Genomic DNA, 12,739 nt, shown 5'->3' with positions numbered 1-12,739 from the left:
TTATTTGTCTGAACATAAAGATTCCAAAAAGGCATAGTGTGGACTATGTATGACTGAATGTTATGGGGTAAAAACAGCAAGAATTGTGACAAAGGTGTCAGGGTTTGAGGTTTGCCATGTCTTCTGTTTTATTTTCTGGTCTATTTTGTTATTTTTTTGTTCATTGGTTTTGTGTGTGTTTATTCTCTTGCTGGGTTTTTTCCTGCTTGGGTCTGTCTGTCTCTGTCTCTGTTGTCTGTCTCCTGGTGCTTGGTGGTGGGCGTTTCCCTCTGTCTGGCCACACCGTTGTTCTGATGCTTTCCACGCATGTGTTTCTAATTTGTAGCTCACCTCGGTGTATTTAAGATCCACCAGTTGCACCTGTTCCCCCGCCAGATCGATGCACCTTGTGCCTTCATTTCCAGCTTTGTTCTTTAGATTTCCTCGACCTGCTAGACTCCTTCCAGTGTCTGAAGAAGGCCAAAGGGATGCCCACACCTCACTTAGCTGCAGCAGATTGATGGGGTGTTTTTGTTTTGTTTTTTGTTTTGTGATGTGGGGACAGACCAGTTGCTGGTTGCCATCCAGGACCCATAGCAATTCAGTGATGCCGTGGATGTGGCGAGGCGCCACGCCCATACATGCTCCCAGACTTTATTTGATTTGTATAACGTAGTAAGCAAGAAAGAACCCACTCATCCTTTCATCTAGCAGAGTCTCTCCATTTGTCAATAAAACAGTCAGATTCTGTAAAGACTTTCAAGTCCAGACTTAAGACACACTTATTTTCCCTTTCATATGGCTAGCATACTGGCATAGTATGTTACTATGCCTTCTACCCTTTTAAATTCATTTTATTAGGATATGAAGCGTGCCGCGGCCTTAACTTTATATAAATTCTGTGTCTTTTAGTGAAGCTTAGGGCTAGTGGCTGGCAATCACCTTAGTATTTCTTCTATTTTTCTTGATGCTTAATGCTGACAAATTATACTGTATTTGTTGTCTTTCTGATGCCTGATTCTGTTTTTTGCCTCTCTGTTTGAGGTGCGACTCCATCCAGAGATGGGTGTGGTGTCTTCTTCTTGCAACTCTCCTGTCTTGTGCTCTGGCAACATTTCCTGTATATTCGTTTTATAAATTGTTCTGTCAATTGTATCGGTAGCATGGCCCAAGCAGAGGGACACCCCTTTGAGTCTGGTCTGCTTGAGGTTTCTTCCTCAAATCATCAGAGGGAGTTTTTCATTGCCACTGTCGCCTGTGTGTTTGCTCTGGGGGTTGGCAAGGTTAGACTTTACTTCTGTGAAATGCCTTGAGGCAGCTTTGTTGTGATTTGGCGCTATATAAATTAAATAAATTAATTAAATCATCTTTAAGCAAACCTATATTTTATATGATTATATGATTTCTGTCAGTAAGCAGACACAATCCAAAGGAGAAACTGGCAATTTACTGCAAAAGTAAATGTCCTGAAAGCACTTCAAGAAAATATAACAATGCAAGTTATGAACATAGTCGCATTCTTTTTTTATTTGAAGTTGTCATTCCCTCTTACTGATCTCTGCTTGTATCTGGTTTACTTGCAGCAGTGTCGTAGTGATGACTCTGATTGACATCTTTCTTCTCAGTGGGGAGTCAGTCAGTTGTTTTTTTTTGGGGGGGGGGGGGTCAGAAACTTTCTTTTAGCAGCAGAACAAAATGAAAGTGAAGTAAACGTCTTTGGGGGGTGGCCTCAGCTGTTTGAGCTCGGACAGAGCTGGCTGTAGCTTGAAATGATTAGGTGATGGGATGAAAAGGAGTTAAAGGAGGTAAAGAGTGAGATGATGTGAGAGGAAGCTGCAGCGTTCACTGCTGAATCCGACGCACCGACTGCACTTGGAAGGACTGAGCATGAGAGCCCCACTCTCTGTAGTGTTTGTACTCGCCGCCATGATGGTCGCACTCCATGATGTACTGGTAACCGCGGTAACCTGGGAACTGGTAGCACACCCACCTAAGGGTGGAGGAGATGAAAAGATGATTAATGTTAAAGTATGACATGGTGAAATATGCACAAAACAAAGTAAAATGTTTAGAGATATATTGCAAAAAACAAAAACAAAAGCCAATTTAAAACATTCTGGCTTCCGTATGAAATAATAACAAAAAAATTAAGATGTTTAATATAAAAGTAAGAAATAATCTGTACAGCATGATCTGAATCAAATAAAAATAAAAACATCAAATAACCTGCATAAGTACTCATTCTTTTAAATAAAACACACATAATCACTGTTACAGCCAGCTGGATTTAGAAAAATCAGGTTAAATACAATAAAATTTCCCAGTCACTGTATATTCCTAGGTGTTCAGGTACATTGATTATCAAGGAGTCATTTTTCTAGTGTGTTGTAAATACCTGGTTCATGCAATTTAGAACTCTAAGAAAAAAAAAGGGAGCTGTCGGAGTGTAGTAAACTGTGACTCACGCGCCGTTCTCCACTTGCATAGAGCCGATTTCATTGTTGCCCCAGCCCATGGCCTGCAGAGACGGGTAGTCATCACTTATCTCCCACTGGCGCCCCATGAAGTTCTCCTTCGCAAACAACACCATCTTGGACTCCTTGTGGTTCTGTGTGGAAGGAAAACCCCACTGAGACTGTGATGGTGGGTGAGTGAGTGGATAAACAGATGTGTGGATGGATGAGTGGACAGGGGGATGATGGGTGGATGGATAGGTGAATGGATGGTCAGATAGTGGATCGAAGGATGGGTGATGTGTTAGATGAATGAGTGGGCGGATAGATGGTGGGTGGCTGGATGGGTGAGTGGTGGATGGATGAGTGGCCAGATGGACAATTGGTCAAAGGATGGCTGAGTGGATGGATGGATGAGTGGATGTGTCGATGGATGAGTGAGTGGGTGGCTAGTAGGATGGATGGATGGATGGGTGAGTGGTGGATGGATGAGTGGACAGATGGACAATTGGTCGAAGGATGGCTGAGTGGCTGGATGGATGAGTGGATGGATGAGTGAGTGGGTGGCTAGGAGGGTGGATGGATGAGTGAGTGGACAGACAGTGGGTCGAAGGATGGCTGAGTGGCTGGATGGATGAGTAGATGGATGGACAATGGGTGGGTGGATGGATGAGTGAGTGGGTGACTAGGAGGGTGGATGGATGAATGTATGGTTGGACAATGGATTGAAGGATGGGTGAGCTGGGTGAGCTGGTGGATGGATGAGTGGATGGATGGACAATGAGTGGGTGGATGTACAGTATGAGTGAGTGGGTGAATGATTTAGTGGATGATCAGACAGTGGGTCGAAGGATGGGTGAGTGGGTGGCTAGTTGGGTGGATGCACTTAAGTGGGTTTGTGGGTCGATGGTTGGGTGGACATATGGATGGGGTGTGGGTGGATGGACACATGGTGAGTGGGTATCCATCATCCATCCCACCATTAATAGTGGGATGGATGATGTATGAGGGTCATCTGAAAAGTTATACCTCCAATGTGACTATTTCAATAACAAACAAGATATGAAAGTGAAGGTGGTATGAGAATAATCCTTTACTTTGTGACTATTGCTACACCAAAGGGATTGTAACATGTAATTTCAGGCAGGCACAGAATCGCCAGCGATGTAACACATGTGCACAGTAGTCGGTTAAAAAAATGGCATCATAAACATACATGAGTTTCAAACAACATGCTGTTAATGAATTTCTCATGGTAGAGGGTTGTGCACCTGTGGACATTTGTCAAGGACTGTTGTCCATGGCAACTCCCGTGTGGAGGTGGGCAAGGAGTCTGAAGGGCAAAATTCCAGAGACAACCAATCTGCATGACCTGGAACCCCATGACAGCCACAGATGCTCAGCATCATGTGTGGGTGTGATGGCATCATCCTCACACAAGTTTTGGAGCACAGCAACAATGTCAACTCTCAATTCTATTTAGACACTTTGCAAAAGTGGGTTTTGAAGTGGGAATATACTGAAAAGATGCAGTTCTTCAGAAGGTGAGTCCACAAATAAAGGATGCATTTACAGCAGCTCAGATTTGACAAGATCTTACCACACCTGTTGTACAGTCCGGATTTGACTTATCATCCAGAGGTGGACGCAACTGTATGCTGCTACAGCTGAAAGTAGACAACCAATTTTTCGCAAAAACCTGTCCGGGGTTGGCGTAAGTGTGTGCAAAGGGAAGGAGAGTAGGTGGCCTGATCGAGAACATTCCAAGCTTTAAACAGATAATGCAATTTATGATAGTATCTTGCTTGTTATTGAAATAGCATAGGAGGCAGAACTTTTCAGCTGACCCTCGTACATACGTAACTAAATACTGCAACTGGCACAACTGTTGTAGTTTTGTTCAAATCTTAAGAATTTGATCTTGAAGCTAAAAAAATCTAAATAAATATGAATTTCCTGCTCTCTCTCTCTCTCTCTCTGTGAGACACGCCCACTGATCCAGTTTGCACTGTGGCAAACAGAGAAATGCTCCTTTTTTCCAAAATGTTGAGGGCTGCAGCAGCAGCAGCTCCTTTTGATTTAAAGTGACCCATATTAGCTTGATGAAAAGGTATAAAATATGACTCTTTTCATCTTTTAAAACATACTCATCTTTGAATTTCTTGTTGGTTAAAAAAAACAGTTTCTTTTAAGATATAAGCATTGTCAGTCATAGGACTGTCACTTTGAAGATACCAATCTCAAATGAGATTTTTTTTTTTTTTAATAAAAAATCTAAATGTGTCTGACAAACAGAAGCCCTACAGTGTCTTTGGGGTTGAGACTCACTGCAGAACAGATGGGGCGGAAGGACATCATCCTCTCAATGTGGTAGGCGTTGCTGCCACTCCATGATTCCCAATGAGGATACTCTCCTCTCTCCAACACAAACTGCTGTCCACAGAAGCTGGAGTGCTCATATCCTGCCCAGCTACATGCACAACAACACACACACATATAGACTTGTGTATTGGATCAGCCACTAATGTGTCAAATACAGACATATTTATTTATTATTTCAAACCAGAACAGTCTAATTTAATGTAGTTTGAGGTGCAGCCTTTTGCCAGTTTAATGCTTAAGTTGTGTCTTCCAGTCTTGTACCCTGTAAAGTGCAGTGAGTGACTACACAAATGAATGACAAATTATTAGCACGTTAACTCAAAAACTATACATGATGTCATCCTTTAACTTTCCAAATTAAACATACATATAACGAGGATGAACAGATTAAAATTTGTTCAACTCTGATGCACCAAATAAGAAAAAAAACCTAGTATGTTTTGTTTATTTAATATACCACGTCACTGTATGTTGCATGGATGTGCATTTGGCTTTTTGCGTGGAATAATTTATCATCACATGAAGAATGGAAATTAGGAGCAGGTGTGGTTTAAGTTAGATGTAGCTTGAAATTAGCTTGTTTTTTCCTTTCTTTCATTTCACTTCTTATAATAACAAAAACAGCATCAGTGTCTTTTTAGTCTGTTTTTGCACCAGCTCTTATCATCCATCTATGCCTACTATGAGAATTGTGTTGTTTCTTTGTAAATATTGATGTGAAAATCACAGAAACATAATAATTTACAACAAAGTAGAAACTTGTACTGTCAAATTTCACCATTTGCAATCCAGATGTTAATTTTATTTCCACAGAAATACAAGATTTTTTTGGGTTTGTCCACAAAATTGGAAGATGTTGAATAAGCTGATTTCTGAGGTCAAATCGGTGTAATGTACCTTGGGCTCTTTTTGTGCTTTGAACATGTGCTGAACCTCCCTATAATGGTTAAAATGCACAAACTGTTACTTTAAGAAACAGTTACTGCGAACATGAAGTTAAAGTTTCACCTATTTTGATCATGACACTGATTATGTGTAGAATATTCTGCAGAAGTCTTAACTTACACGCCGCACTCCACCTTCAGGGAGCGAATGTTGTCCACTCCACAATCCATGATGTTCTGGCAGGATGCGGTGAACTCCAGACGCTTCCCCTGAAAATTCTCCTGGTCATAGACTGTAATCTGGAGAATAATCAAGGCGGTTATGCATTTTATTTTATGAGCACTTTTGCAATTTGCTCAAAGTCATTCTACATTCAATTTAAAATAGTCAATGCAAGGCAAAAGAGAAGAGTGGTGTGGCCGGTGGTATCAAAAACTGCAGTGAAATCAAGGACAATGACAATGCTGAGGTGGCCAGTGTCTGAAGAGAGGAGGAGATCTCTGGAGATTTTGAGGACAGATGATTCTGTGCTGTGTTGAGGGTGAAAATCTGATCGCAATGACTCAATTTGTGAAAAAAAACAGGTGAGTTTGAAGTTGGGAAGCCACAACATGTATGCTGCAGTATTTTCTTTACTTTGATTGGAAATGGACCAACCTGCTCTGTGTACACCCGATCCTATCAGACCTCAGATGTTAAGAAGAGTAGGTCCTGATTAGTACTTGGCTAGGAGACCGCTTAGGAAGACCAGCGGCATCTCCAGTTAAACTGGTGTTTGTTTCTCTGACATAAAACTTGTGCCAGATCCTGGTGTGGCTGTCTGCTGGATCTGCTGTGGTGACTCTGAACAAACAGGGGCAGCCGGATGCCAGTTGGAGATGGGCCAAAAATTACTGATGACATCAGGCTGGTAGACACGTAAGGTACGCACACACATACTCTACTGACATCATCAGGCTGGACATTAAAAAACAAATCTGCTTAGGTTTATCATCTAATCATCAACCTTACCTTCCATGGTCCCAGTGGGTTGGGATTATTCAGAGCCATCCTGCTACGTGCCTCAGTGCGAATTAACCTTCACTGCAGGAGTGTCAAAGGCAAGTTCAAGAAAACACTGGAAAGTTCAGCCACAATCTCTGACCTCTATCACAAGACATTATTACGTAGAAAAATTATTTTCTGCCAGAGTGAGGTGTGTTTGCACAACTGATGCTGAAGGAAAAGGTTTGCCTGCTTGACATTATAGTACAGCCAAGCCTCTTTTCTCAGATAAACCAGTTTCAATTCAATCATCTGTCAATAAAACTGCAGATGAAAGTATAATTTTACCACTGTAACAGTAATAATCACGCCCTGCAGCTTTTTGAAATTTTGCATAGTTTCTTCATGAATAGAGCTTGACCATTATGGATTTTGGGGAGACCCTTCGGTTGTCCATTTTGGCCTCGCCTAGCTGGTCGCATAACAACCACTTGTCTCTTGTCACTGTAAAACACTCGCTCTGTTTGAAAAGCTGGTCCCTTTGAGTCTGCATCTTGCAGTTAATATGACCGAGGGCTGGTGGGGGTCCCCGCATGCTCAACAGCAGTGTAAACAATGTTGTCAAAGCACCCTCTACTGGACAAACTTTGCAATTACACCATTTCCAACAGCCAGTGTGTTTTTTGGCATTGTTTATCTGGTAGAATAAAAGTTTTAATATCGGCAGAAATAGTGCACATACTAAAATGTTTGTGAAAGACTCATATCAGCCGATATTATCGGATAACCGATAAATTGCTTAGGCTCTATTCATGGCAAAGTGAAACATTTAAGTTTTATGCACCCACCAGTAGTTTGCATCACTTAACGCTGACTTAACACTTTGAACTCAAAAGCAGGATGAGATTCGTTGCGTTTTGGTTTTGATTGGCATGTTTGATGGAAGTAATAAATTCCTCTGCCAAAAGGTTATCATTTTGCACATCAGGTGTTTTGGTGTTCAACAGCATCAGTTTGTTTATCTCCCCTCCCCCATCCCTGAAAAAAAAACATGGTGGCCTGGACCCAGTCTGAAAACCTTTGCTATACCTTCAGGATCAATATGTCTTTGTATGTGCATTTGCATGTTTATACATTAAAGTCTCTCAGCAAAATTAAAGAAAAAAAAAATATAAAGTGTCAATTTTCTAAACTAAAATGAGATAGATGGCTTACCTGACTATGGAGTGCTCACAGGGGGTTCCAAGAAAACAACACCCTGACCCCAGTGCAAGTGGGCCTATTTATACATGTTGTTGCTTAAAAGCTGCCGGGCCTGTGGGTCGGGTCAGCAGTCAGCACATTACAGGTCCAACCATTGTTCAGAACTGAGCTCCTGGCTTTAGTTCGCAGTACTGGATCTGGATGAAGGGCACAGTGCCCAGTGCCAGTGAGCACAAGTTCCAAATGGGCCACTCAGAGCTCTGCACGGTGCGGTACAGGATACAGGTCATCACAGGTGCAAACATTGGGGAGTGCATTTAGAAAAGGTAAAACAAATAAAACTCTGCATCTACGAACAGTCTGAAGTAACAATTTATCCAAAGCACAGCATTCTGAATTTGTACATACTGAGTTTCTGCATTCTCACCGCACCGCGCTGTATCCGATCTGAGCTTGGCGCCCACCACAGCTGACCCCACATGTGTGCTCCTTTCACTTTTTTATACAGTGCTTTGAACACACATGCTCAGTCATGCACACAGATAATCATGGACACACAAAGCCAAGGCCTGCTCACGGAGGCACCCACACATTGTGTGCACAAAGGAAGTAATGTACACAGCCATTCAGACAGCAACACAAAACACGTTGGAGATGAACAATGGTTCCCCTCCTCTGCAATGTAAAAATAAAATCCTTTCATTTTAAAAATATTTATTTTCCCTTAATGTACAATAATTAAACAGTTCAAAAATATTTTAACTCCAGCTGTATGTTTTCATCAAATTTTATACAAGAAGAATTCCATAATTAATTGCCTGATTTTTATACCAGAATATAAGTCCCATCGGTCAAAAAAATGCCTCCTGAAGAAGAAAGAAACAAAAATCAACCCACATATAAGTCAAACCTAGATATGATTGGTTTAAGTCAAACCTGGCTGAAACCTACCGCTGTCCTCCCCTTAAATTAAGCCTGCCCACCAGTGCACACATTCAGTCACCTCCGTCATGATACAAAGCAAGGTATTACTCTAATTCATAAATTGGGGTTTAGCTTACTGGCTCTTAGGAGTTTTACCACGACTGAAGTCGAAGTGTAGCCATGAAGATGTATGATGTTGCCAGTGATTTGTTATGATTTGTTATGTGTTATTTTGTTATTAGTAGTCTGGTCTGCTTGAAGATTCTTCCTGTTAAAAAATTACTGGATTGAACATATAAGCAAAACCTAGATATGATTGGCTTATGTGAAACCTGGCTTGAAAAGGAAAGCAGATTTGACTTATAAAGCAAATTAATGTGGATAGAATAACTACATTAATGTCAACTCTTAAAATGTACAAAGTGAAACCACATATCTGTTCATTTTAAAATAACACACTAATTCTGAAGATTTGAACATTAACACACACACATGCCCATTGGGATTATGGGTAAACTCAGTCTCTGCTCACACTGATTGGTTTACTAATTCATTCTATGTAAAAACCAACACAAGTTAATGTAATGTGTGTGTGTTGGTGTTTACAAATAAATGGGTTTTGTAAAATATGTCTTTGTTTTCATTTGTAAAAAAAAGAAAAAAAAAAAAAAGAAGCATTCACAAAACCAAAAAGTCTGTTTGCCAAGTTCTGATTCGGTTGACAACCGTGTGATATAACCAGGGTCAGAATGCATAGAACACTGCTATCTACTGGCACCCGGTTATATCACATGGTTGTCGAATCACAACTTACCAATAATACCTTTGGGCATCTGTGTGTGTTCAAATCTTTAGAATTAGTGCATTATTTTAAATTAACAAATATGTGTTATATTTTCACTTTGTACATTTTAAGAGTTGACATTAATGTAGTTATTGCAGCTGGTCTGCTCTGTGTCAGCCTGATCCTGACAGATCACAGAAGCTATGCAGTGCTGGATCTGGTTAGTACTTGGATGGGAGACCTCTTTGGAACACTAGTGGCTGTGTGTGTTTCTCCAGGTAACACTGGAGTTGCATCAGGAAAGGCATCCGGCTTACAACATGTGCCAAATACCAGTGCGGATCTGGCTGTATCCGCTGTGGCAACCCCGAACAAAAATGGGAGCAGTCAAATGGACAACAACAACAACACATTAAATGTAGTTATTCTATCTGGATTAATTTGATTTATAAATCAAAACCATAAGTCAAACCTGCTTTCCTTTTCAAGGTGTCTGCCTCACAGCTGAATCTCTGTATGCTGTCAAGGTAAATAATGCTTTCCTACAGCAGTGGGCAGAGCGCACAAAGACAGAAGCGCTGACTCAATGGCTGTGTTTGGGTTTGTGATTGCCTTTGATTCTGTCAGAAGCGCTGGCGGTGTTTAAACTCAAAATCGGCTTGTTAGTAGTTGAGCGTTAACAGTTATAAAAGATAACTTTTCAGTTAGCTGATTAGCAGTTATCAAAGTTAACTTTTTGGATAGCTGTGCCCACCACTGCTCACAACCACATTGGACATGATCACTCCATCTGCATTAAAACCATAACCCCCCAAAACACACTCGCCTTGGTTCCATGATTACTTATGTGGCCTCAAGCATACGTCTAGAGGTCTACAGCAAAATGGCGTAGTTCAAAACTAAAAGTATTCCACCTTCCATGGCGTGATGCTATTCTAGACTATAAGCATGCACTACTGGCTACAAAGCAGGCCTATTAACAAAAACAGGCATAAAGGGCCTTTCACACCGAACGTGTTGGAAGCGTCACAGGCGTCACAAATCGGTCTAAAAAGCATTATTTTCAATGACAAGCGTTGCTTTTTAGAGGCGTCAGAAGCGTCGCGTCAAAAGCGGAGCTAAACCGACGCTTTTGATGGGAGCGCCCATTGCCACTTGTCAACAGGCTGATGCGGTCCAAGTTCAACCCAATCCAACTTTTGCCCCTCTGAGCCATGACATAGCTTCGCGCTGTCCAATAGGAATGACGTGTCGGGCCAAAACTAGACTAGTGGCAGAAACCACTGATCCGTACAAGACTATACTAGTGGCAGAAACCACTGATCTATACAAAACAGAAACGTGTGACAGGACTGCTCATTTATAGAGCAGTTTTCTGAAGAAAAACCCTTGCAAATGTTTTTTTTGCCTCAATTTCTGATTACTGTTAAAAAAAGTTTAGAACACTTGTAATTAAAATAGCTAAATATATAAATACATGGTTCTTTAGAAAGCTTTCTTCATCTGTAAATTAAAACCACCTGTTATTTCAGATTAGATAATTTCTTGTTTAACATAAGGAACCATGGACATTTATTTTTAGTCAAATAAAATAACATGGAAATTTGTACTGTTTTAAGTCTGGTAGATTATTCATGTCTCATTTCAATCAGAAAAACACACACTGTAAATAAATGCAAGTGTTTATTATAAATGCAACAGGAGATAATTTAAGAATGACTGCAGTGTGATTGTAAAGTAGGATTTCTGACATAAACCTCATGATGAAATTTTTTTTTAATTGAGTCATTTCAACTTGTAATTACATCAAAATATGTGATTGCCTTTGATGTTGTGATCAGGACAGTCATTTCTAAAATATAAATGCGACTATTGATTGTGAATGTTTTAAAATTGTGCACAATAAGGGGAGAGCTTCTACCTGTGCAAATGTATTTTGACTTTGATTTCGTGGACATTTTTAAAGATGAATGATTTACTGTTAAAATATAAAATGACACAGCTTTTTAAAAAAATAATAAAACAGTTGCTGTTTAAAGCCTTTTATTTAGAAGCAGATGATGTTATGCTGGATTCTCTGGACCAAATGAAGGTCTCTTCTGCAGCTTTGACCTCTGGTGTTATTGTTGAAGACACTTACTCCCTCACTCACTCATCTTCAACCGCTTAGTCCAATCAAGGGTCGCGGGGGGCTGGAGCCTATCCCAGCAGTCATAGGGCGTGAGGCGGGGTACACCCAGGACAGGACGCCAGTCTGTCGCAGGGCCACAAACAGAAAAACAAACACATTCACACCCACTCGCACACCTATGGACAATTTAAAGACTTCAATCCACCTAACCTGCATGTCTTTGGATGTGGGAAGAAACCGGAGCACCTGGAGGAAACCCACGCAAACACGGTGAGAACATGCAAACTCCACACAGAAAGGCCACAGGCCTTGCTGTGAGGCAACAGTGCTAACCACTAATCCACCGTGCTGCCTGTTGAAGACACTTTTCTCCTATTTTGAAGAGCAGAGATGTTTTCTTCTGACTAGACTTCATGGTGTTCGGCTCATCAATGGATGTTTTTGAAACGCATCTGTATTTAGGTTGTCTGCACAGCAAATGTTCCTGAATGGGACAAATAAAAAAATATAAAGAAATACTACTATATATATATATATATATATATATATGTATATATATATATGTATGTATATGTATGTATGCAGAAAAAACTAAGGAAAAAAACGCCTGAAAAAACTAAGTTATTTAAAGTTGAGGTTTTATGGTCTCCGAAAAAAGCTGTAGCTTTATTTCGTAAAAAAAAAAAAAAAAAAACTGAACCATTTACAAATGAAAGTGTTCACTCAGACCAACTGTACTAAAACGCTAAGCTAACCTTAGCGGTTTATATATATATATATATATATATATATATATATATATATATATATATATATATATATATATATATGTATGTGTGTGTGTGTGTGTGTGTATATAAATGGAAAAACTATGGAAAAAATGCCTGAAAAAAAAAAACTAAGTTATTTAAAGTTGAGCTTATATGTCAGGCTGAGCGAAGGCGAGGCACAGAGGCTGTACACAAATGCAGGCTCTCAAACTGGACGTATGAGTAAAAATACTGGTCTTTATTA

General features: G+C 40.3%; 1 protein-coding gene across 1 annotated transcript; it reads right to left on the bottom strand.

Moving 5' to 3' along the window:
- Positions 1-1,642: 1,642 nt before the first annotated feature.
- cryba1a (crystallin, beta A1a) lies at positions 1,643-7,961 on the bottom strand. Its single transcript, XM_034168913.1, has 6 exons — positions 7,899-7,961; positions 6,711-6,782; positions 5,880-5,998; positions 4,761-4,902; positions 2,445-2,587; positions 1,643-1,969 (listed from the first exon to the last, which is right to left on the bottom strand). Exons 2-6 carry the CDS (start codon positions 6,747-6,749, stop codon positions 1,822-1,824), a joined length of 591 nt encoding a protein of 196 aa, XP_034024804.1. The 5' UTR covers positions 6,750-6,782; positions 7,899-7,961; the 3' UTR covers positions 1,643-1,821.
- Positions 7,962-12,739: the final 4,778 nt, after the last annotated feature.

Source organism: Thalassophryne amazonica, chromosome 4, assembly GCF_902500255.1.
Source record: "Thalassophryne amazonica chromosome 4, fThaAma1.1, whole genome shotgun sequence".
Taxonomy (NCBI): Eukaryota; Metazoa; Chordata; class Actinopteri; order Batrachoidiformes; family Batrachoididae; genus Thalassophryne; species Thalassophryne amazonica.
This window is presented reverse-complemented; position numbering and strand designations above follow the sequence as displayed.